This window comes from Styela clava, chromosome 15 (assembly GCF_964204865.1).
Source record: "Styela clava chromosome 15, kaStyClav1.hap1.2, whole genome shotgun sequence".
Taxonomy (NCBI): domain Eukaryota; kingdom Metazoa; phylum Chordata; class Ascidiacea; order Stolidobranchia; family Styelidae; genus Styela; species Styela clava.
Window position 1 is genome coordinate 11,455,082 of NC_135264.1, and position 26,430 is coordinate 11,481,511.

General features: G+C 31.4%; 1 protein-coding gene across 1 annotated transcript; it reads left to right on the forward strand.

Annotated features, from left to right (window-relative positions):
• The first annotated feature begins 937 nt into the window (after window positions 1–937).
• On the forward strand, window positions 938–26,412 carry LOC120333783 (regulating synaptic membrane exocytosis protein 2-like). Its single transcript, XM_039401153.2, has 23 exons — window positions 938–1,149; window positions 3,067–3,160; window positions 3,953–4,069; window positions 6,411–6,534; window positions 6,990–7,107; window positions 7,218–7,789; window positions 8,858–8,931; window positions 9,964–10,049; window positions 11,901–11,980; window positions 12,680–12,787; window positions 13,085–13,299; window positions 14,504–14,626; window positions 15,333–15,527; window positions 15,999–16,151; window positions 16,907–17,030; window positions 20,149–20,327; window positions 21,033–21,226; window positions 22,510–22,610; window positions 22,968–23,124; window positions 23,363–23,468; window positions 23,949–24,039; window positions 24,164–24,303; window positions 24,433–26,412. The coding sequence occupies exons 1-23, from the start codon at window positions 1,040–1,042 to the stop codon at window positions 24,637–24,639; spliced, it is 3,468 nt and encodes a 1,155-aa protein (XP_039257087.2). The 5' UTR covers window positions 938–1,039; the 3' UTR covers window positions 24,640–26,412.
• The last annotated feature ends 18 nt before the right edge of the window (window positions 26,413–26,430 follow it).

Sequence of the window (26,430 nt, forward strand, 5' to 3'; positions counted from 1 at the left end):
TGTATACAATGTCATTTTAATTCTATACACAACAGATAGATCAGGCGACGGAAACATTTTTGACCAAGAGAGCCATAAAAGGTACCGTACATATTTTCAATTGCATTTCTGTGCTTTTCCTAATCATGCCCTAAACTTTTACTCAAAAGTCAACACATACAATGTCTCAATACAGCAATATTAATTTAAGTTGGGATATCAGACTTTTCTGGGAGCCATATGCCTTCCCCAAAAGAGCCATATATCAAAGAGCATCTATATATGTTTAGGATATATTTGGGATTGAAACTGGAATATTCAGTCATTAAAACCACACATTAGATACGTATCAGAACTGTTGGGAAATCCTGTTCCTATGTTGCAAGCCTTTACTTCTGATTGAATATTCTGAACATTTAATTAAAACATTAATGAAACTTAATTTATTAAGTTCTGTTTTAGTTCAGTTGGTAATATTGACTGATCTTTGAATTAAATTTTATTATTTTCTATGCCATAAATATATTTGCCATTCTATGCTATTATACATTACATATTCAACTTGAAAGTCGAGTTTTTAATTGAAATTGACATCGAGTTTTTAATTGAAATTGACATCGGAAACTATTCATGTTACTTCGACTGTTTAATTAGGATTCATGGTTCAATTAGAAATTTCAAAGGTTTGGTTGGGTTGATAAGGTTTTAATTATGTGCGAATAATGAGTGTAAATGTATATTATTGTGGCTATTTTTAGTCCTATGACTTATGATGTATGGATGTTTGTTATATTTATTTTAATATTCTTCTTCCGTTAAATTTGCTTTGATTAATCATGATTTATGTGTTTTATTTAACATATTAATTTATATTGAGTGCTAGTTATAGAATCAGGAAACCTGTAGAATGGGCATTCTTCATATTATTATTTTTTATTACCATATTTAAATGTTTAGCAGGTCCTTGAGCCATATTATTATTTAGTTATATACACATGTAAATAATTGGATCTTTAATTGAGATCTCATTTCCTCTTTGGATATTGGATTATTCTTTGAAATGATAGAAGTCCCAGATATCAGCCATTTAACACCGGAAGAACAACAAAAAATCTTAAGTGTTCTTAAAAGACAACAAGATGAAGAAGATAAAGAAAAGAATATGCTCAAGTGAGTATTACTGAAATCTAGAACATGACTCAAATTTCGAGCTTTTTAAAAATGACTATGACTCCCCAATTCTGGCCGCAAAACCTTTAATTTGCACCACTGGTCGTAACTCCTTGATGGAAATAAATTTTGATCTTTGACTCCTTCAATTCATGAAAAACAAGATTTTGGCCGCAGATACTTGAATGGCATATACGAGCCTTATTTACTTGTTTGAAAACTACTTGATCAACTTACTGTAATTTTTTTGTATGTTTTTGTTAAAACTTTGTCTTTAATTATCATTATTAGTCTGAAATCCGAAATTCCAACATTCAAATCCAGGGAGTTTGGAAAGACACCCTAGTTCCACGATTCCCAATATCAGTAAAAATATGCCAAGTTCCCCCATGTGAGTGAGAGACAAAACAGAAATTTAGAATTATGGTTAAATAATTGTAATTTACAAGACAGTGAAACAAATAGCTGTAATTTTTCGGCAATTCAGTCTTTCACATTTGAATTACTGAATTTGTTACAATACCACAGTCCACAACCGAAAATTCATTTATCAAAAAGTATATTTTGAAATTTTTTCAAAAGTAATGTAAATGGAACCTCATATTTAAAATATATTTCTGCATGCTAATTTTCATAATCTGAATATTCTTGTCGGTTCCATTGAAAGCTATTGATTTTTATATGTTTATATATAATTTGAACACCATTATGCTGTTTTTAAAATATACAAAACAGGGTCTGCGACTCACGGTAGGTGGTGAGAAATAAACTCCCGGTATTTTGAATAATATTTTTGCTGTTTTTTAATTCACAAAATGTTGCCTAATTCCATTTCAATAACAGATGCAATTGATGTAAATAGGCAATTTCTGGTACCAGTCCTTTTTTTCATTCTGGCATATTCCATTTTTCAATGATAGGAAATTCATTTATATACTCTCGAATAGGTTGTAAATAAAATCATCTTCCCTTTATTTTTGTGGTTCCAGAAACTAGAATAAATTGCAATATGTTGAATATGTTAATGTGCTGTCTTAAAAATATACAAAATAGCACCTTTGATGTCGGCAGCTCATATTTTTAGCCTCTTGAATAAGTTGTAAATTTTAAAATCTAAATAATGAATGTTTTAGGTAACTGATTAGAATTGTAGTAGTTTAGATTAACTTCAAAGTGCAAATAGAAAATTGAATACAGATTTTTGAAGCATTTTTTGTCATTTATGTATAGTATATTTTTGATTTTCAGAGCTAATTGCTTTTTTGCTTTATTTTTTATTATTTTCAAATATGACCTTGAGATTTCTTTTATCTTCAATGCATGTTTAATATATTTTTTTTCAATTTATTTATATTATTATAGTGATGAGTTGCCATTTCTTCATTCCTTTCTTACTATTTCACTCATAGGCGGTTATATTTCGTTTCAATTAAAATTTGCATTAAAGAATTACCTTGCACTGAGGTGCGTATTCAATTCAATATGGTGATCAATAAATCAATAATATCATGGTAGTAATTTATTCGGAAATGTAGGAGGATTAGAACTGCGCCAATGGCATTGGTTGAAAAAATTTTTGATGATATAGTGACCAAAAATACTATTTATGCACTCAACTTCCTTGTAAAAAAACCATTCCAAGAAGTGCCATTTAGTATGTAATAGACATATTGTGCATTTAAGTGAAGTGGAAAACTGCGTACCATTATGTAATCGTTCACCTTATTGATTTTCACCATGACCTGAACGTCATCCAATCGCCATTAGTATTGCTTATAGTTAAATTCTCTTGCAAAAACATGTTTTCCATGCTTTTATCATCATAATGCTGTTTATCTTCGACCAATGCCTTTTCAAACCATGCCCATGTTTGGCTTATGTAGTTTTTTCGTGCTAGCGGATTTTCTTATTTTCCAGGGTCCTGCACGACCAATTCGAGGATTATAAATCTCATATTAAAATGGTTGCGGAAGAATCGAAAGCAGCCACTCCACCTGATGACAATGACCCTGTAAGTTAATTACGACACTGGAATGTGCTCTTTGATTTCTCAGATGTTTTTTTATTTCTTTTGTAAATACACTTGGAGAAATTCACGAAATGAATAGAAAATATTTGAACGTTTTATATGGAATGTTGATGCTGAAAATACATTACAAAAACTTAGATAGTGTATAACTTTTGATTAGCTACTGATAAATTAGTTAAGACAATCAAAACACTTGATTATTTTTACTCTGATGTTTGAGATTCTCAGAGTATCTTCTAGCTCAAAGTTTAGAGTAGTAGTTGAGTGTAATTTTACCCCCTCCGATTCACTCCAAAATAGTGTTTCCTATCGAATATTTTCAAATTCGATGATATTTTTTATTTGTTCACATTTCCAAGTTTGATATTGGGATTGCTCTCAATATGAATAACAAAGCAATAAAAACCGAATAAATTTTTAAATCTGTTGAGACAGCAAAGACGTTACTCAATTTAAACCTAATTATTCTGTATTTCTACTTACCTGCTTTATTTGAAACTTTGATCAGAAAATTTCATCCATTTCAACAACCATTTTGTATTGTAATATCTTTGTATAAGACTAAAAAGGTTGAAGTCATTAAATAAGTTTACTTCCCTATTTTTGTGGCGTAACTTATTTTTGCAAGTGGGGAAAATCTTTAAGCAATTTCTAAAATCTTATTGTTCTACCTACATTCGATTTGAATAGATTGCCTTTAAATCATGCAATTTAGATTGATTCGAACATACTTTATAGTATATTGTACATGACGTTTGTTTTTGATTTTCACAGGTTTGTGCTTTGTGTTATAAAACAAAGTTTGCCGAAGGATGTGGGCATATTTGTACTTTCTGTGAGATTCGCTTCTGTTCAAGGTGCGGTGGAAGAATAACAATCAAATCTAACAAGGTTTGTTGAATAGTTTTCAATATTTGTGATCGATGTGTACTCTACTAATACTGATAGGAGTGGCCTAAAAATTGTATCTGAATAAAAGCTTCAATATTTATATACTGATCTGATCGTTTGGTTTGTGTGGCATTACAAAATTTTTTTGGAAATCGGTATTATTTTGTAATTGCTTTTGATATTCGATATTCAATTCGATCTGATGATCGATATTTCACTGAATTTAACATGAAAATTATAGATTCTATTATATTTGGTTAGTATTCTCAAAATTTCAGGATGTTTTTATAATTTCCCAAGTTTTTTGCTAGAATTAATTTTTTATTCGTTTCTGATTACTAGCTCTATCTCTAAATGACAATTTTCAAACATAAATTCATCCTCAAATCAGGAAATTATGATTACAATACCAATTGTTACTAATTTTGAATGTGTTCAAATATTCAATTTGTTGCAATTTCATATATTTGGCGTCATCCCTTATTCTGAATGTTCAACTTCAATGGCAAACCATACACATATTGATTTGCCTAATTGTATTATGCGTTTGGGTGGATTCAAAAGATCAAGATATGCCTTACTACTAATTACCCATAATACATCATTTTCTTATCTAATTTATTATGCTGGAAGCAGAATGAAGTTATGGTATGTTTATTATAATATCTAAATAATTTGTTGTTGTATTCTTCGTTTACACATAAAGAACCTTTCATGAAAGTTTTATTGGTTTGACCGTCCTAATTTGGGTCTCTTTTAAAGCATCTTCTTTTTAATTGCCGACGATATAAATATTTAATGAATATTTACAATGGGACTTTAGGTCAATTACTCAATATAGAGACTTGTAATGGTACAGCATCAGCGTGACAACATCCTGTTTTTCTCAGAATTTGAAAACACTAAACATTCATTGTAGATTACTCATCCTAATTTTTCTCAAGTTACAGATGAAAACAAAAATTAAGTATTTCATTTCCTGTCCTTGGGCCTGTGCTTATTATTATTGAAGATGGGAGTTTTTGATTAACATTTAATTTTAATCATGATTACAATGCATTTTAAGAATATATTTTTTCAATGTGCACTTTACGGCGCTTTTAATTTGTCTAATCAATAATTGTTCCACTTTTGATTGAGCGATTGTGACCTTTCTTTGGGTTACTTCTTACTTGTATAGAAAATATACATTTTTAGTTCATTAGGCCTACTACCGGTATATATAATGACCAAATATTAGTGTAACGAAAAAAGGTAGGCCTATTTAATGAAGACTTTGTGGTCATCTTTGTGCTACTTTACATCATTTCGGATTCTTTCAATTCTGATTTCCTGAGTTTTTCTTAAAAATATACCCTGAATTTAAACAATAAAATCATACATATGGAAAAATTATCAACCACTTTACATCTATAATCAGAACAAGGCTCTATATGGGCAGCCTGCAAGTCAGGTTTTTCAACATAGGTTTATCAGTTCACCTAGCACCCTAATAGTACATGATTGGGTACTCCCGAAGTATGTGAACCAAGATGGCGGACACCAGAACGAAGTATGTGTACCATGTTAGGGTTAGGCCATAATTTTTTCCAATTTTCCTATTTTAGTTCTATTACGAGTTCAGGGGCTAGCCAAGTGACTTACATAGTATTTGTACCTGAAATTATTGCCTCGCCCTAACCTGGTACACATGCTACGTTCCGGTGTCCGTCATCTTGGTTCACATACTTCGGGAGTACCTATAATTGTTATATATATATAAACTCCAACTTTGTTTTATATGTATATTTTTATATATAAATATCCTAAAGGCCCTATGGTATGATGTTGGCATACTGAAATAATTTTAGTCTGATGAATAATGGATGAATAGTGTCTGAGGGGTGAGAACATTACTAGGAACCACAAATTTCCCTGTCACGATTTAAGACTGGAATAGTGAATTAAAATGCACTTTAATGCTACCACTATTCGTCATTTTCTGTCTTATCATCTATAGAATTATTCATTACATGGGTTTAATTTGTTTCAGACAACTTTACATTATGACTAAAATATTGGTCTCTTGGAATTTTTCCAATTCCTAATTGGTCCGCAGATCTTCCATCGAGAGATGCTAAAAGAATATCAGTTTAAATTGAAAATATGTTCCTGAAAAATAGAATTTTGTTTTTTCAAATGTATATATCACGGAATTTTAACATTTATCTCCAATTATTTAAAGATTTATTCCAAATTAAATGATAGTTTTTTAAATTGTATGGAGACTTTATAGACTGATCATCCTAAATTCTCAAATTGTTTCTTCAAAAAATTATTATTTTTCTTTATTATTTTGCAGACAATGTGGGTGTGTAATCTTTGTCGAAAACAGAAAGAAATTTTGACAAAATCTGGTGCTTGGTATCACACTGCAGATAATAATAATAAACCTTTCACAACGCCTCAAATAAATCATCAAGAAGGTAATTTTAAGATAAAATGTTTGAAACAAATTAGCAGGTTTTATACAATCTGGTTTTTATGAATATATCTTTTAGTCTGCAATTTTCATTTGAACTCCAAATAGTTTGTGTTCTAGAACTTTAAAAGCAGTAGGCTACATTATGGTTTTTCATATTTTGTATCAGCATCACGATATATGCCATATTTATTATGCAAAAATAACCATTTTACTATTGAAATCTTCTAATTCTTATTTTGTGAATTACTTTGTCAAACATCGCCATTTAAAAAAAATTTCAAATCAAATACCATTAGGTAATATGGCTTCAATAAGGCACAAGGATATGGTATAGTCATATAAATAACCCGCCATCCCTATTTTCATGATAAATTTCAGGAATTTTAAACATTTGCTTTGTTGATTTATTATTAATAGTACTATTAATAAACTACCATTTGTGCTTTTACAATTTAGACACAAGCGAAAAAGAAAATAGACAGACGGAAGCAGCAAAAACTCCAATAACACCTACAGAAAGAAACGCCAATATGAAAAAGACTGCTGTTGAATCATTCACCAATAATGGAGAGAGGTGAAGCAAGCCCATATTATAATCAATACTGTAATTTATAAAAGTCCCCCTGCAATTTAGTAATTGCTTACACCTTACAGCCTTACACCATGGTATGTTTTATTTTACAGGCCTCGGAACCAGAGTTCAATCTCTCCATTAACACCATCTGCTAAAGGGGAAAATAGTAAAGAAAATATACCATCACCAGTTGGACAAGTTGGAAATACTGTTAACAAAAATGTTAATATTACACAAAATTTACCTGTGGATGATACAAGAATTAAAAAAGTAGAAACCGTACCGAATTTTAACACTTACAACGACCGTAAAAACACTTCATCGCCATCTCCGGGAATAACACAAAGTGTATCAATTGCAAACGGTTTTTTGAATTCCCACCCAGTTAAAATGGACGTACCACAAGCTCCAGTGCCCTCAAAACGAACTGATGTAAGACAGACGAATCACCAACAAAAAAGGACTTCACCGGAACATGAAAAGAAAGCCCTTTCTGAAAGGGAATTAAATGTCTCTTCACCTGTGACTTCTAAATCTAGGTTATATACCAAAAACGGGCAAGTTTCACATGTCGGTCGTGACAGCAGAATTTCTCAGAGCAGCTCGAAGGCTTCCATTTCTCCTTCTGATTCCTATCATAGAATTTCCCAGACTTTGGAAAGGAATAGACTTTCCAGTTCAGGTATGATGAAGATTTGATTTTTATCACTAATAGGAAAAATTTTGATTAGGCCAATCATTGTTTCTCAATCAAGCTAATGGACTCGAGATTCAGTTAGTCTAGATGAGGGGTGGGTCAGGTATTTGCACCAGGGGCCAAAAATTTCACCCACCTAGACGGGCCATGTGAGTGTGGCGTAAAAAGTTACTCTTTATGAACAGAATTTTATTTACAGTGTTACAAAAGCAAAATTGGGACACAATAAGACTAATGCCAAAACTAAATTTAATCGGTATTTTTAACAAATTCCTTGAGCTATTTTTAACTGAAACAACAAAATTTCGTTTTAGTTTGGTTGTTGCAATTGTCAACTGAAATAAAACTTGCACAGACTACGATCATAATTTGATAAGCCTATTGCGCCATATAGATTTCAATAACAGCAGAATTAGTTAACAGCAGAAGTTTATGGCAGCATCAGGCGGGTCAGAATGAATCACCCAATGGGCCAGATTTGGCCCCTGGACTGTAGTTACCCTTGTCAGGTCTAGATGTATGTTTCTGTTGTTTACGATGGTATATGTATCACATATTCCACCAGCACGAACCTTTTATTTAGTATACAAAAAAATTCGGAATGGAAATCATTGACATCATTAATGATTCATAGGCTGACCACTAAGCTTTTCCCTAAAGTAAAATTGCTGTGTTGATGGCCTACGCTTATTCATTCACAAAAATAAACTTTTTGTTCTTGAAAAGCCATTCACAAAATTGTGTCACACAGACTGTTTGTTTGTATAGATTTCTATATTAATGAGATTCTGTTTTTAAGTATAAATATTTTTTTTCAAACATTATATACTACCAAGCATAGCCGTTTCACAACAAAAATATCAGATTTGATTAAAATACCTCATTGAACTTTACCCAAGGTTAAACCGAGCTAAAATTTACAAAGTTATCTAAAATCAGTCACGTCCGACTAAGATTATAGCAAATAAGAAATCGGAAAAACAGCCTCCTATATTATACATTATTTAACTGCTATACATGTATTTTTGATCTCCCCTATTGTTTTATTTATAGACCTTTCTCAGAAAAGGGAACACGCAAAAATTCAAAGACGAATAGCCAATGAGCTCAAGCATAATTCCTATACGGTAAGCCTATATCATATAATATGTAATCATCTCTTAATACAACCAAATGACAGTCACCTCAATTCCTTCATAATTAAATATACAACGGATACGGCTTAATAATCATGTTGTAACCTCATTAAACCAGTATGAGAAAAAAATCTGCCTCTGCTTATTATAAAATTGATTTCTTTGGATTTCAATGCTCGCGACGGTATCTCATTTTATAGTGGAGATCAGGTATTAATATTTCTAGCATTAGTTTTATTTAATATTGTTAAATTGTGAAAGGATGTTTTTTTATCAGAATTTGTATTGTATAGGCAAATACGCAGTATTGGTAATAATGCTTATTAACTGAAATATTATTTAAAAAGATTTGGGACTAAATTGTATTCAAATTAGTATTGGAAAATGGTTTGTATTCTAAAATTGAAATGCTAGGTCTAAGAATGTCCAAAATGAATTAAATTTCTGAATATGTTTGAAATTACGTACCAGTACCAGTAGTGAATTGTGTTTTTAAGTGTAATTCAGAATATTATTGTCTGAAAATTTTTTTTTCTGGCGTTCGACAACAAAATAGTAACAGATTTAGAGGTCTGAAGACTGTACAAAATAGTAAATGATCTAGACCTGTTTATCATATTTATGCTAATTTTTATGGATATACAATGATATGTGCGTGTTGTCTACCTAATCTAGAATAAATTACGGTACTTGACGTCATATTCCAGTATTCTATTTTTTGAAATATTTGTTACGAATTTTATTAGGAATCGTAATAAATATCTTCAAATAGAAAAGTTTTATTTTTTCATATTGACCCTTTCATTCTGTATTCAAATTGCTTGCATTTGCTGTAAAATCAATTTTTTTCACTCTGAGCAAGTCTTTTGGCAAGCACTCTTACACTTGTCACTCTTACATTAAGATGAAAAAATCACAATACATGATCATTAATTAAATACCATCCCTTTGAAATGCAAATTAATTATTCAAAGACGCTTGTAATTAGAAATTGTGGATAATTCTTTTCTTCTCTTCAACCAGAATATTCCAGATGATACTAAGCCTTCATATATATCTTCAAGAAGACAACAATTGAATGGATGTAGAAGTGAACCCAATTTACCAGAGTAAGTTCAATAGTTACCACAGATGTGTTCATGTTTTATAAAAGTGATAAGGATGTCAACTACAACATTTTCTTCTCAAATTTTGGATAATATCGGAAAGTGAAAAGGGCTTTTGGTCGAGTTGATATGTTAATTGAAAGGATAAAAGGACATGCTTTCAGCTTAAACCTGATATCTATTGCCTATATTTGTTTTAATTATGGAATTTTTTCTGGTTGTACTGCTCAAGTTGGAAGATAATTATCGTATATCCTCGCATATAAGCAGCCCCCCCCCCTAAAACGACTATGAAACAATGAATTTATGAATATTCACATATAAGACGACCCTACAAATTGTAACATGCCGTACACATCTATCACAGAAAATGGTTGCAGAAGAGAATTAATAAAAATGATAACCATTTTTGTTATGTTTTCTTTTTGTTAATAATGATGAGAGGTATCTCAAAATCCTTCAAATTCATCCTCACTATTACTGTCTATCACTGAGTGCCATATAGGTTGACCCCTTTGTTTGGCAACTTTTTTTTTTGAACTTGGTCTTTCTGCGAGGATATACGGTAACTATTCATCATATGGCATTTTCTCCATTATTAAATTCTGTTCAATGTTCTAGTGCAATGAGTGGTACAGTAGAAACTCAATCTACGAAATTAATTCATTCCGAAAGCCCCTTCGTAAATAGAAAATTACGTAGGTGATGACGCTTTTTACCTGTAAATACCCTAATCCGTTCTAAGCTCCCACAAAACACGGATGTAATATTTGTGTAAATTATAATAATGGTTAGAATTAGAATTAGATTACTGCATAATATAAGGAAGAGTATTTATGGAAAGGAGAAAGATCAGAGAAATAATGAATAAAAACCACGAATGGTATGTTTGTTTACCCATAGTGTTGGCCGACTAGGCTAGGCTAAGCGAAGACCATTAATAGTGGGAGAGGACGTTAAAAGTTGACAGCTGAGAGAGAACGTAATGTACGAAAATGAGCACATGCACATGCAATTCAAAATTAGAATTTACTCTTTCTTATTTTGCTTTTCTGTTTTTTGCTCTTCTGTTTTTTATTTTTTTGTTTTATTTATTTTCATTTTCTTTTGTTTTAACTGTTACACGTATCAACATCTTCTCACTGAATTTCGCTAGCAACTGAAAATGAGTGAGACACATTGTACAGACATGTGGGAAGCAAATGGGCCAATGGGATGGCAGATAGTTGCTAGGTGTCTGGCAGGACAGCTACCAGGAGCTTGATTTTTTATTGCTCACATAATCATTCGTTGATTCAGAAAAACGCAAATGTTAATACGCGATCATCGTCATAATCAAATGAGTGAACCTGATTCCCAAATTTCCATCCGCCAATGATGGAGCATTGAAACCGGAAATCATGTTTTATTTTTTGAGTCGGCGCTGATTTTAATATTTCAGGTCGGATGTTATGATATTATTTTTAATTATAAATAAATACAGTCAACTGAACGATATATTTTGAATCAAAACGTAGACAGCCGGGCTTGGATATGTGTGCATATTCTGTATTCCTATAAACATGAAAAACAATATTCAAAAGTCGCAATGTTCGAATCGGACATCCCTGCTTCAAGCACTGCATTAAATTAACCTAAAAGAAACAAATATCACTGCACAAGTTTTTTTTGGGGTCTTTGGCTTAGAAAATCTTACATTAGTCGAAGCATAATTTTATGATAAGAATTTTCTTTTTGTATCCAGAGCTTTTCGTATGTAGAGTTTCTACTGTACTAAGCATCAATAAACATACTAGAAAGAGTTCACTGTTCTAAAATAAAACTTACATTTATTTTTCCATTTTTATGTTGTAGGTGTTATAGTGTTCCAGATAAAACCAGAGAACCAGGAGTCCATAGAAAGCGATTGTACCGCCTACAGCCCTCAAGAAAAGGTAATTTGTTCTACAGTCAAACAACTTTTAGACAAATGTGCATTCAAATGTGCATTTAGTTTTTTGCTTGGATGTTTTTATCAATTCTTTTCTAGAGCTGATTCCTATTAGGAATCCTATAAATTGATATTCATTGATTGATATGGGCCAGTGGTTCTCATACTTTTTAGGCCGCATCCCCGTTTTATAATTTGTCAAGTCTCGTGTCCCACCTCAAAAATATCTAGTTAACGATAATCTACAAATAACAGATAGTAAGGCGAAAGTATGTTTTATTCTAAAAACATGTTGAAAATAAATGGTCGGAATCGCAATCTCCAACCTCGCAATCCAATATAAAGTGGGCAAAATCAGATTTAACAAATATTTTTATTTATATTAGCTTCGCGCCCCCCTCGAAAATTTATCTACGCCTCTTGTGGGGCGCGCCCCACCATTTGAAAACCACTGCTCTAAATTGATATTCATAGATTGATATAGGTGTTGGAGATTTGGGAAAATTTCATCATTTTAATTGCTGAAGATTTCTTATTTGAGGTGACAATATTGACAAGATTTATTGCTTCATAATGTGCATTTAAATTTCAATTATCTTCAATTTTAACTTTAGTTTGTCCTAATGACATCCGTCTTGTGTCCCTAGTTGCTACATATGATGAAATTTTTAAAGAATATTACGATTATTTTTGTCATTCTTAGGACCTCCAGTCCGAGAATTTTCAATAAGCAGTTCGGAAGATGACATTAGATCTGGAACTGAATATTCAAGTATTGATGACGCTGATAAAGAAACCAGCAGTGATTACGGTTCGTTGTTTATTACTGTAGTACTATAATAATATTTATTTTATCTAAAAAAAAAAGATTAACGATTCCTCCAAATTCCTAAACGTAGTGAGAAAATGATTTTGTTGAAACTAACGATTAAAGTGTTATACTTAACTGTGTTAGCATCGCAATCGTCACTTCAAAAATATGGTAAATCGAAAACTATGTAATCAATAAATTATTCCTTTTTCATGCTTTGCTAAATAAAAGAATGCTCCACAATATTTATACTTGATATTACAGACAAATTCAAGTCGTTTTTCTTGTCTTTTTTAGAGTTTACCCATTTGCAGCATCCTTCTACAATGACCCAAATGTTACCTCACGCTTGCTACCATAGACCATGCTATCACCCGTTAGAGAATTACGCCATGGAGAATTTTACGAAATCATCGACCAGTTTGTATTCGTGCCGACGCAGTTCAGGAAACACAAGAGATTCGGGAGTCGAAAGCAGTTCAGTTTTATGTCATGATCTTTCTCAAGAGCAAGTATGAAGTTGTTATATTGGTACTCTCTTAGTGTGTGTATCGGGTTAGGGTTAGGCCATAATTTTATTCTGATTTTCCTTATTTTAGTTCTATTTTGAGTTCGGGGACTGCCTGTGTCAGTCAAGTTAATATACCCCCTGCCTAGGTTTCAGTTCCTTTACATAATTCAATGTAAAGTAGGCGAACAAAATTAATTACCTCCATATTGGTACACATTAGACCCAGGTCATAATAACTTTGTGCAAGAGTTCTAGATTACTTTGGGTAGTATCATACACAAATAGAAGTTCAAGTGGTAAATAATTTTTTCAAAATTTTGTTTAAGTAATTAAATAATTTATTGATTCGGTTATTTTGGTTACCCTGTATGTGTTATGTATGTGATTCAAGTAAATATGTAAAAAATTGATCACAAATCAGCAACTGTTACATAGTAATAGTAATTAGTAATGATGGATAGATAGTAGCTACTGTAGTATGGACATACTTCAGTATTGCGTATTCAATTCATCACGCTCTTGAGTGAGGTGGAGGGCATGGGATTTGAACCCAAGATTTTAACCTGCGATGCCATCATAGGTAAATCTATCGCTTAAACCACTAGGCCAAACCGATTGTATAACATATATTTTGTTAAATGATTTCTGCTATTTATTTTTTTTTAATTTGAATATAAAAGCTTCTTTATCAGTTTATTAAATTAAAGTTTTGTGTCAAAGTCGCGTACGAATGAGAAAAAGTTTTCCATTGTTGTTGGTGCCGCAAATATATTTTTTTTAAATATTACTTTTGTAAGATACTTTTGAATTGAATATTTTAAATTTAAAATGCATTCTTAATTTCAAAACCATTTTATTTGACTAAAAATTGGATTGATTGACTGAAAATTGTAATTCCGTGGTCAAATTTTTAATCTATTGACATAGATTGACGGAATGGCTCGAAAATTAAATTGTCTCCGAATAGTAATGGGATTAACCTTATTATATGACTCTGAAATTTAACTAAGGTAGTATATAGGGACTAGGAGAAAATAATTTTGTTTTCCCTGAATGAAATGTAATATTTACAGATTGTGAATTTTCATGCCTGGCCCAAGTGTGTTTATTAGTTTTATCTGTGGCTCATGCGTGGACAAGTATATTATACAAATTATATTATTTTGTTGAAAAACATTTTGTTTCATCCATTGTTATTTGATCAGTTACCAGTTCCATGGCAACCTTCATCAGACGGCCGATTTCTCATTGGTCATCTTCTCTTGTACAAGAACGTGTCATCTGCAAGTAACATGGCACGACGTGCTGGAGCTTTATTAGGATTAAAGGTATGTTGATAACTTAATTAATAATAAAGATAGAAAGGTTATGTTACTCAATAGATAGGTTAGGTTAAAAAAAAGCTAAAATATTAACAAGTAAAAAAACTTGAGTGTTATATTGGGAGTAATCATTGAGGTTTTGAGAGCAATATTATATTAGTTGAGTAAATTAGCTTCATAGGTAGCGGCATCGATGTCTGAGTTGCGTTTTTTTATTAATTCTGTCTTGCTGTTATCGTAATTCTAATTGAGATAAAAAAAATCATGGGTGTATATTTAATGAAAAATCAAATTTGCCAAATTTTTCAAAAATGCTAATACAAAATTTACTGTTTTCTGATAGCAATACCTTTGATTTTGTATAGTTTCAATAAAAAAATATGTTTGATTCTAAATACTAATCATTGATATGTAACTAAACTTTTGAAGATTTTAATTTTTGTCAAAGCTAGTTATTATTTTCAATTAATGCGGTATTGATATTTGAAAATAAATGGAACTATTTGCCACAAAAGTGAGACAAAAACTGAATTTAGTTTGCAAAATTGTATATAGTTCACCACACTAAACTAACAGATTTTACAAAAGAAACATGATTTCTAAATTTGAATTTATTGAATACACTTTTCTTTTTTCAATTAGCTTTAATTCCAGATTTCATTACGATTTCAATTTTTTCCAAGTCTCCAATCCCAATTGTTCTGTCTCCTAGGTTGTTGGAGGAAAGACAACGCCTTCAGGTAGACTGGGAGCATTTGTTACAAAAGTCAAAAAAGGAAGTTTAGCTGATACCATCGGCCATCTTAAACCAGGAGATGAAATAATATCTTGGAATAAATTTTGTCTACAAGATGCAACTTTTGATGAAGTTTATGAGATTATTTTAGAATCAAAAGCAGATTCTATGGTAAGTAAATTCATATCTTCAAAAGTCTAGACAGTTTTTGTACCTTTCTCGCATTGGTTAAAGTGTTTTTCTTGACTAGTCTCATTACTGGACCATTTTTTCAGTTTTAATTTGTCTTAATCATAGTTCAAGTACTTCGTCCAAAACAGTTTTACATATATTGTGGCATATTTGCTCACAGGTCGCATATTTTTATTCATAAAAAGTTCCCTTCTTTTTCCACAAAATAGATTATGCCATTTTTTAATGTTGATATAAAATCGTTATGATGTAAAACTTCATTCATAAAAAAAGTCATCAACTAATGAATGATTTTAAAAAAAAATAATCCTATTTTTGAGACATTTCTAGTTCTTTATATACCTTACAAAGTGTCTTCAGTGTTTATTTTTATCTTTTTGTTTTAATTATCAATACAATTTATCTCCGAAGAAGGCACATTGATTTCATTTTCGATAATTATTTTTCAAGGTGGAATTAGTTGTGTCTCGACCTATTCGCGACGTTCCAAGAATCCCTGAAACGAGACTTCACCAAACTGCGGAATCAAGCAGTTGTTCTCTTGATTCTGAAAGAAGAGATTTTGAGTCATACACCATTAAACCATTACACGGTAGAATTCAGGTTAGTTCAACTGATTGTTTTTATTTATTTTATCATTTTTTTTAAATGTTGCAGATCTGGTCTGGAATTGGCCATGGATGATACAAATAACATAAGTGTGTTTTCACGTAGAAACATCAATTTTTGATACAGACTTATTGATTTTCTGTTGAAGATTTGTTTTTGTTCTACTACATTCAAATTTTTTAAGCTGGATTCCTTTTATTCATGTGAAAATCTTAAATCAATTCAGTTTATAATAAAATTTATTCTATATCAAATTTAAAATTGATTACACACCTCTGGCTTTGAACAAGGCTCTCTATAAGCAGTCACTGATATGTATTAGAGTTATTTCAGTTCAATATGACTTATCTAGTTCATTAAACTCGGGGTGGTGTGTTGACTGTTGGGCGTGGGATTCAAACCCCATTAACCCATTATGAACCCATTTAACGACTAAGCCATTACACATTATGAACACGCAAACTAAATTATGTTATTATATTGGTGAAAATAATAATTATATCAGTTGATAGGATTGTGCATAAGACATAGATAGTTGTGTGTCAATTACACATGTTTTATCTGCGAACCATGCTCGTAAGGAATAATATAATCCTGAAGAAAAAATACATAGACATTGTAAACAAGTCATATTTGCTGATGACTCTTTTCTTGATATTTGTTTGTTCTTTATTATTATTTTTAATTATAATTAATTAATAATTACTTTTGATTTCTAATCATATTTAGTTACACTTATTCTTTTTTAGATAAAAATATGGTATGATGAAAAAAGTCAACAATTGTATGTGACTGCCATTCGTGCTGTAGATTTGTTAGCAAGAGAAGGCGGTCTTCCCAGAAATCCTTACTTGAAAATGTACCTTTTGCCTGGTAAGTTACCAGCTGTTCTACCTAAATTTTTTTTTTCAACATTGTTCAGTAGACTCACTTGATTGTGCATGGTTTCACACATTTCCTGTTTTTTTTTTTTCTGTTTTCAATTTTGGTGTAGTTTGCTAAATTTTATTTTTTGACTACCAATAATACATCTCTTTTTCAAATATTAACAGTGCATTTTTAATAATTTTGCTCTCTCTATGAAACTCTTGAAGAGGATAAGGTTAATATGCACTTACTCAAAAGTAAAGAACACTCATCTCTGAGTAAAATTATGGCCGACCATTGAAAATCCAAAAGTTACTGAAACGATACACAATTATAGTGAATAATAGTTGTCAGTCAGTAATATATTGTCAGTAATATATAAGTTCTTAAATAGCTTAAACTTTTTTCAAATTTTAATTTTGTCTTTTGATTTACTTAGTTTTTAAATTTCTCGTCACTCACCCCTGTGAATACATTTCCCCATAACAATTTTATTTAGTCTGATTTGGAAATTTGTTGTTTTACTTTTTTCAACTTGAAATTTTGTTATTTTTTTACTGTTTTCTTTTTATACTATTGTAATTTCATTGATCAGCTTGTCCAAAACAATCTAAATATTTATAGTATTGATTCAAAAATACAAATTAATTAAGATTTTCCTTTTTAACATATCCAAACAATTCAAGAGGAAAACAAATATGTTGAATAAAAAATAATTAAAATGTAAGAACTATATTAAAAAAACAGTTATTAAACTAGCTTTATTTTGAGACAGACTGTGTTGTTTTTCAATCAATATCATTTAAAAAAATGTCTTCTGTCACGTCAGCATTTCTATCATTTGCCTATTTACCTCCTTTATTTAAAAAGCAATTTTCAATTTTGTACAATTTTGAAATAATATACGGAATGCGTCACTCTCCCCTGGGAATGGAGTCTTAAAATAGGACGAAATAGATATCTATTTTTTTATATACTAATGCATACCCACATTTTTGAAGGTATTTTAAGTTCATCTATAAAATGGCTTGCTTCTGGATACAGACTTTATATAATGTGCTTTTTGAAGCATTGATTTTGTCCTGATGATTCAAGTTTTGCTCTATGCTTTGCTCTGATTTATACATGGTGACTCCAAAAAACAGAATCCATAAATTTTTTAATTAATTTAATGAAAATGAAGAAAATTTATTTGACACTTGAAATTCTGATTGTGTAGATTGTACACAAATGTTTCAATATTCTAGAACACTTTATACAGAAGTTATGTTTTCTCTAGAATATGTTCATGACCCGAGTTTTTTTTTTTTTGGCCACCCTGTACCTTAGTCACCCCGATACAAGATTTAGGATACGGATTTTTATGATTCAGCGTAATATAAACCATATAATTTTAGAAATATTAATATTGGCGAGGTCAATAGCGTGGGGTTTGAACCTCCGATCTTTAACATATTAGTTCGTTATAGTCCAGCGAGCAGAACTCTTGCCACCTTGTTATAATTTCCATCAACCAGCCCAAGAAATATCAAGATGACATCCAGTCCGTTGATTTCAATTTTTCATTTAAACTTTAATGCTTTTCACTCATTTCTGCGCACTTTCAAAGAGTTCATTTCATGTTTTCGAAACTCCCTTTCAGTTTTGGCACCTCTCCATGGATGTCATTATTGATTGGTGAAGTAATTACCCTGATTTTTTTTGCGACGCAGTGATACTGATAAAGATCTTTGTTTTTCATCCAATAAAATGATTTCTTCGTTTTAGGCTGTTTTTGTAAACTTGTTTTTTAATGATGAAAACTTCCGGTTATTAATTGGCTGGCCTGTTAGGTATTTCATAAAAACATGTTTTTTTGAATTTTGTGTTGTTGGTAGGTTTTCTAAATTGTATCAGTGATTCGCAAATTATTTCCAAACAACACTAGCTGAGGAAATTTGTTTCGGGGTATATATTTTAACATGTTCGGTGAATATACGATGCACGCTTGTTAAACTTTTGAACCTCTGTCAAAGGTCAACCATTTGAAATGAAACCACAGGGAACATTGTTTTTTTCTGTGTGTATTGACGCACAGATAACCAAAAATCAGATTTTTTTTATTAAAATCAATAATATGAACTGCGATATACGGGAGGATTGTCTTTTTCTGCGAGTCCTGTTATTAGAAATTTTTAATCTGTCTACAGGGGGGGGGGGGGGGAGTTGAGAAGGCAGGGGATATGGGATATTTTCGCCATTTATTTTTATTTTTTGGGGACTTGATGGTATAGGAAGCTGTAACCGGCCAGCAGTAATGTCTGTTCAAGCTGGCAAAAATGTCTGTTATCTTGTCTATCTTGTAAAAATGTCTGTAGATCCACGTTCTATATCAAAACCACATTTTTACTTTATTTACCATATAAGCTCATATTATATGATAACTGTCTGCTTTAATGAAATTGCTTTCTAAAATAAAACCAATGTTATGCATGCATATGTTTATGATAAATATACATTTCCTCGAAATGCAAAGTTTTCTGCTATCAGGGGAACCTAAACATTAAACTCATTTGAGCAGGCTATATGATAATGTTAAAACAGTTTTTGTTATCAACATCTTAATTGTTAAATCTTTTTTTCATTGCTTCTCTGTATAAGGTATTCATTTTGATATTGTTCTGAATGTTTTAGATGTCTTGAAATTGTGACGTCTGAATCTGTCAAAAATCTATATAATGCTTGTTTCCATTGGTATTATACATGATTATATATTGATTGACTGTGAGTTTGGCTTGAAATGCTTAGATTCAACATGGGCAAACTGTTGGGTAATTCAATCTGGACCGCCCGATGCTGTTACAACCAGAGTAAAACCAAATTTTGATGTTTCAGCTAAAAAATAGCTCAAGGAATCGTTGAAATTGCGATTAAATTTAGTTTTAGCAGGAGGCTTAGAAATTTAGTTTTTGCACTTTTGCTTTTGTAACACTGTAAATATTGTTAATAAAATTTTACCTTTATGTCACACTTACATGGCTCGCCAATCTAGGTGGGCAAAAATTTTGGCCCCTGGTTCAAAAGCCTTGCCCACCTCTGTTCTAGATTATACTTCTCATGAAGCCTTTTTTTTCTGAATTTTCAGATCGTAGCAACCTTTTTAAAAGGAAAACGAAAACAGCAAAGAAAACGTTAGCTCCAGAATGGATGCAAACCTTTGTTTACGGCGAAGTTAGACGAGATGATCTTGGTGCAATGGCGTTGGAATTGACGCTATGGGACTATGACAGATCCTTGGAAGCTAATAATAAATTCATGGGGGAGGTATGGAATTTGTTTTTATTTTTTAGCTGTAATATATTCAGTTTAGCTAGTAAAACTCGTCTCCGATAATAATGGGCATTCGAAAATTCATTTTCTGTTGCTTGATTTGGTACTTGCAGAGTGTGTGTCCTAGGTTAGGCGATAATTTTATTCCGATTTTCCTTAATTTATTTCCATTACGAGTCCAGGGACTGTCTGCGTTAGCCAAGTGAATATACCCCTTACCCATAGGGTTCAGTCCCTTTACACAACTTGATGTGAAGTAGGCAAACAAAAGTAGTTAGCTGGGTGTTTTTTTTTTATATTTTGCAGTATTTACCCAAAATTAGCAAATATATTCATTCAATATGACGAATGTCTTGTCTTGTTTATTGGCAATTAACTTTTTAATGTCTAGTCGAAAAGTAGATAATGTACAACAAATACCAGATTCAACGTCAAGTCGAATTCCTGCTTAAAATTTAATTTTTTATTTGTTCACTCAGGATTTACTCCTAAAAACAATGAAATTAACCAAGGTTATAAAATGCTGAACTAGAGTATTGTATTGTCACACCTGATTTCAAACAATCATTTTAGTTTTAGAGTTTCAACAATTGATATATATTTTTGAGAAACTTTTATATATATATTCCCAGACTTTACACACCTGTTTAAATAGTACAAATCTACTTTTTATTACTTCAACAACGTATTTTATTTCAGGTTATTATTGATCTTGGACTAGTATGTCTCAATGATGAACCACATTGGTTTTATTTGATGCCTCTTGGATGTGGGATGAATCAAGATTATGCTTCTGAAAGTTACCCACTCATGCCTACTAGTTCCGTGTCTTCTGATGTCAATTTTACGGAAGCAAGCAACGACACCCTTTCAAAATCAACGTCTTATATTGGGTGGGTAACTAAGTTTATTACTTTCAATGGTTTGTCAATGACATGTTATTTTTTTTTTCCCTTTTTCGAATGTTTTACATTTGCTATGAGCAGTGCTCTGGTTACGCGGGGAATAAAATATAAGAAGCTTCTTTTATTTCTTATAATAAGTCCAGTACTTTTTCTATATCGGCACACAATTTTATTCATAAGTCAGTAAAGATAGCATTCCATGACTAAGGCATTGGTTGATGTCATTACTCTTCAGTGCTCTATGTGAGAATCACTGTTGGACCATTAAAAATACCTTAAATACCAGCAAAATAATGTACAATAGGCCTATCAAATTTATATTATGTGCTTGAATTGACATAACTCGACAACTGCTCGCTCAGCGCCTCGTTTGAAGGGAAGATATGAAAACACATTATAAGGTTATGGAACAGAAAAATATTTGAGACAAAACAAGAATTCTATAGGATATTGACATTTAAAATCTTCGTTCGAAACGTTCATTCTTATAATTCATATAAGTTATTCGTAAATATCATAAATTCTGATTTTAATTCCCTGACAATCGTTCGATGGCAAATCATGATAATACGTCTGCATTATGTATATTGCATGATGCAATATAAGCTGAAATCAATATTTATCGGTGTTTCTCGTGAATATTTTTTATCTACCGAACTTGAGAAAAATAATCAATACTTTTGTCTGGGAATAATTCATAAAAAATGCAGCATCGACATTAATTGTAATTGATTAAAACTAATTAAGATTTAATTGAAAATAATTACAAATTCTAATATTCAATCACATGTGGCCTTTCTTGCAGTGCCACTGACAAAATCACTGTAAAAAGTTAGTGGAAGCCTTGCATAGAGATAGTATCAATGTCCTCACCACGCAACCCTGCAAGAATGTTCTAATAATAAGCATCTCGCTCGCACAGAAGATTACAGACAATCAAAGTGACGATTCTATCTCATCGTCATAACAATATGTGACAAAGCGCAGAAAATCTTTTGAAGATTTTCTTTCAAAACGAGAAGTGGTCATCCTTCATTATTCTAAAATTAGCTAAAAAAGTGTCGGAATACTTTTAATAGTTTTAGAGAACCATGGTTACTTACTTGCAATGTGAACACTTAGTGTCTTGCATCCTTAAATATTTAAATAGGATCTGTCTGAATATATAACAGTGTTATTTATGAAAAACCTGTAAGTTATGGCCTATCAAGTAATCCGATGAAAAATTAACTATTGCTGAAGTATTTTCATTCCCAATTTTTCCAATTCAGTACAACACAGTCATCATTAGCAAGGACACAAAAATCTCCGAAAGCAATGCACAAACGAATGTTGCCACATCTTCCTGTTACCACATCACAGAATACAATAGGTGAGTTGGTTCAGTCGAATAACATTTTCATTTTTGGACACTGTGGACCTATGATTGATCTAATCTCACAGGTGTGTAATTATGTGCTGGTTCTCTACGTCGTTTGGTGTATGGTTGTTCACATAACTGCGGGCTGTTTACAGCTCAAATCCAATCATTTAAAACAAAAATTATTCTCAAACCTGACATGGACTGGTAACCAGACAAGAGGCTGTGGTTTGATTGAGCTCGCTCATCAGCTTTCCTCTCTCCAGATCAATATAAAAAATAAAATAAAAAAAATAAAAAATCTATCTCATACTTTCTTATACCTATCTATCTATATATCACTTATGAAACAAATTATATTACATTCAGCATATGATGAAACCAAGTCAGTAGGTAGAAGTACGCCAGCAACAACGGTAAAAGAAAGTAGAAGACAACCTCAGCAACCACAGCAACAAAGAGAAGATATTTCAGATATTGGAGATGGATCTGTATCTAGTAAACCATCCATGAATTTTGAAGCAATGTATGTTTCCCATTTATTCATTTCTATATGGTGTTTCAAAATAAGAATTACGCAATTCTTCCTCTGATCTGTAAGAGCAAGAGCCACAGCACGGTTTATGCGTTTTTCCCCTAAAAATCAAGCATGGCACCTTATTAGCTCTCAAACAAGATGGTCATTTAAATGGAATTGGTACTATATCCATATCTACCCATTCCTAACTTATCAATTTAAAATCGATTTTAAATTTTCGTTTCAGGTCTGTTGATCACTCACAAACGCTACAAACATTTGTCGGTGGTGTTGGACCTGGACAAATTGTCGGGCGACAAGCTCTCGGCATGAGCTCCGTTGGAGAGCTTGAGGTATCAAGAATATATTCTTCAATATTTTCGTCTTTTTAATCCCAACTGTGGTTTGGTGTTCTCGATTTAAATGTTGGTTTAGAAAATACAATGCACACATAACACATTTTTATATTAAATTCGCCAGATTTGCCAAAGTTTTACTTCTGTTTTTTACAATTTTCCTAAAACGATATAACTAACTTTTTTGGTTCTATTAGCCATCTAAATATATGGCTTTCTTTCAAAGAATTCCAATAGATTGTTCAATGCACTATCTAAAATTCCCCTCATAATATACATAATATACAAGTAATTTTTTTAATTTTGGGTGGGTGTTTCTCAACAAATAAATAAAATAAGAAAGTTACTTTCAAATGCTTGGGTGAAATTAAACCAAGATAGCGAGAAAACATTTAGGTGTCTATTTTCCTACCTTTGCCTATATACCTATCCGCTTATGTATGTTGTCCTGTATTAACGATGCAAATTCATTTTCAGCTTGGATTTTATCGTCACCAAAGTCAACTCGTTGTTCAAGTAAAGCGTGCACGAAATCTCTCTGGTAAATCAGGGTCAAGAACCATGCCAGGCAAGTTACAATAAAGAGAAAAATTATTCAATACTATATCATGTTTGGCCATTGCTATTTAGTGCATCAAGTCTTGTTTATATCTATAAATATATATCTACAATAATTATTTTTTGAATTTCAGCCTTTTATGTTAAAGTTTACATGATGTCAGGAGTACAATGTATTACCAAAAAGAAAACGAAATTGTCAACGCGAACACTTTCTCCCAACTTCAACGAAAGTTTAGTTTTTGATCCTAATCACGTCGGAAATGCTTTACAGGTTAGTCAATAAATTTCTTGTGATTATATTTTTGTGTGTTGCGATGTCTGTCTGTCTGATTGTCTTTGCGTCTGACATGACAATGTCTCAAACATTTGATTGAGATAAACAATTTTTTTATGTTACCAGGTTATCATATGGGGTGACTACGGAAGGATGGACAACAAATCTTTTACTGGTTCGGCTCAAATCGCTCTGGAAAATTTAGACTTAGCTACCAGAGTAATTGGGTGGTATAAACTTTTTCCTTCTTCTTCAATAATAGATGCTTCATCTTACGGTCCTAGGCAAGACTCATATTCTTCATTTGGCAGTTCATCACAAATTTTAACTTGAACTCTTGAGATTTTTTTTTCGTCGAAAAATGTTATTGTTACGCTGTCCAGGGGATCTAGTGTAGGGGGGTCCAAGGTTGTTGACGTCCGGGCCACAATATTAATTGAGTGTTGTTGGCCCGCGAGCCTGGGTTTGTACCACCCTGATCTAGCATGTTCTTACATGAATGAAAATAGAAAAATTAGTTATAGTGGCAAGATTCCAATATGGTTGCAATATTCCAATGTTATCGGCATATTTCATGTTTTTGTGTCACTGCGACATAAAAAAAGTAACTGAATATCTTGTTTCCAATAGTAGTCACATATCCGTTATTGTTTCAACATCCACAACTGCATTTGGATATACAAGATAAGTATTGGATTAAATTTTTGAGAATTGACTTGATGAAATGAGAAAATTCTAACTCTGACTGACTTTATGAACATTTATGATTCATTTGCATATGGATTTGCGGCCAATGGATTTTGATAATTAAGTATTTTTTAGTTGTTTATCAATTTTAGAATTTGCATTAATAAATATACACATTTCCATTGATTGCTCATAAGCACAAATCTGAATAAAAATTCCGATTCTCAACATACACATTTCCAATTGCTTCAAAATGTTTAATTTTCTACAAATTCTATTTTAAGACTTCATTTTTATAAACTTATTGCATTGTAATGATATAAATACACTTCAAATGGCAATCCACAATATTCACTTGACATTCCAAGATGAAATATATGAATTGAAATTTTCGTTAAAATTTTTTCCTTCTGTACTACTATGGTTTTCTCTGTGATATGTTCTCTTCTATTTTCTGCTTATATTGGCATTTTTTTAAATTATGGTACTATAAAATGAAGTAATCTTCGCTGTCAGTACACGTTTAGGTGCATTCAAGTTTCGTGTTGCAATATTTTTTTTTAAATTTTAGCCATACTCAGCGCTGCTTTTTTATATTACACTTATCTCTGTGCAGTATGTTTATATTTGGGCTCCAAATTTGCACATTTTTCTTCAAATTCAGCCTAAAATTTAATTGCATTGTCTTCAATCATGTTTAAATGAAATTTATCAGTTCGCGAAATATTGATAATAAACACACACAAAACTTAGCACAAGTATATATGAAATTCAGTATTGATTTAAAGGGTTCTAAATGTCAGATTTTATTTTTGGTTGTTCACTATTTTTGTTGCTTCGGCCTACCATAAGAAAATAACCTTACTTATTCTGGCCACCCTACTTTAGGTTGATGAAAATTTTGCCCCATACTCCAGGGCCAAAATACAGGAAATTTTAATATTCATTACGCATGTAAGCGCTCTTCAATCAATTGCATATTGAAAATGCTTGAAGATAGTTGTCTTTTCATTGGAAATTTTGACTTGTCAATAAAAGCATCCAGAAAAAATAATCCATTCTGAGCACAAGATTCATTTCCTACTTAATGGTATCATGAAATAAGTTTGAAAATGGATAAGACAAGCCTTTGTTGCTTCATCTATATTCTATATATATGTCACCATAATGTAGAAGCATCACTTATAGCATAGCAAAATATTTTTGACTTCATAGAAATATCTTACCTAAACAATTGTTTTTGTTCCCAAAATTGATTACTGTGTGTCTGTGACCCGTTTTTGTGAAATTTTGTTTACTTATTGATGGTTTATACATAAGCTTCAAATATTATTTATTATATTATTATGCTTGTTTGTTATTGATATTATCAGCACGTGAAATATGTGTTTTTGTATTAAAATTGATCATCATATATTATTACTAGTTAGTAGTCGT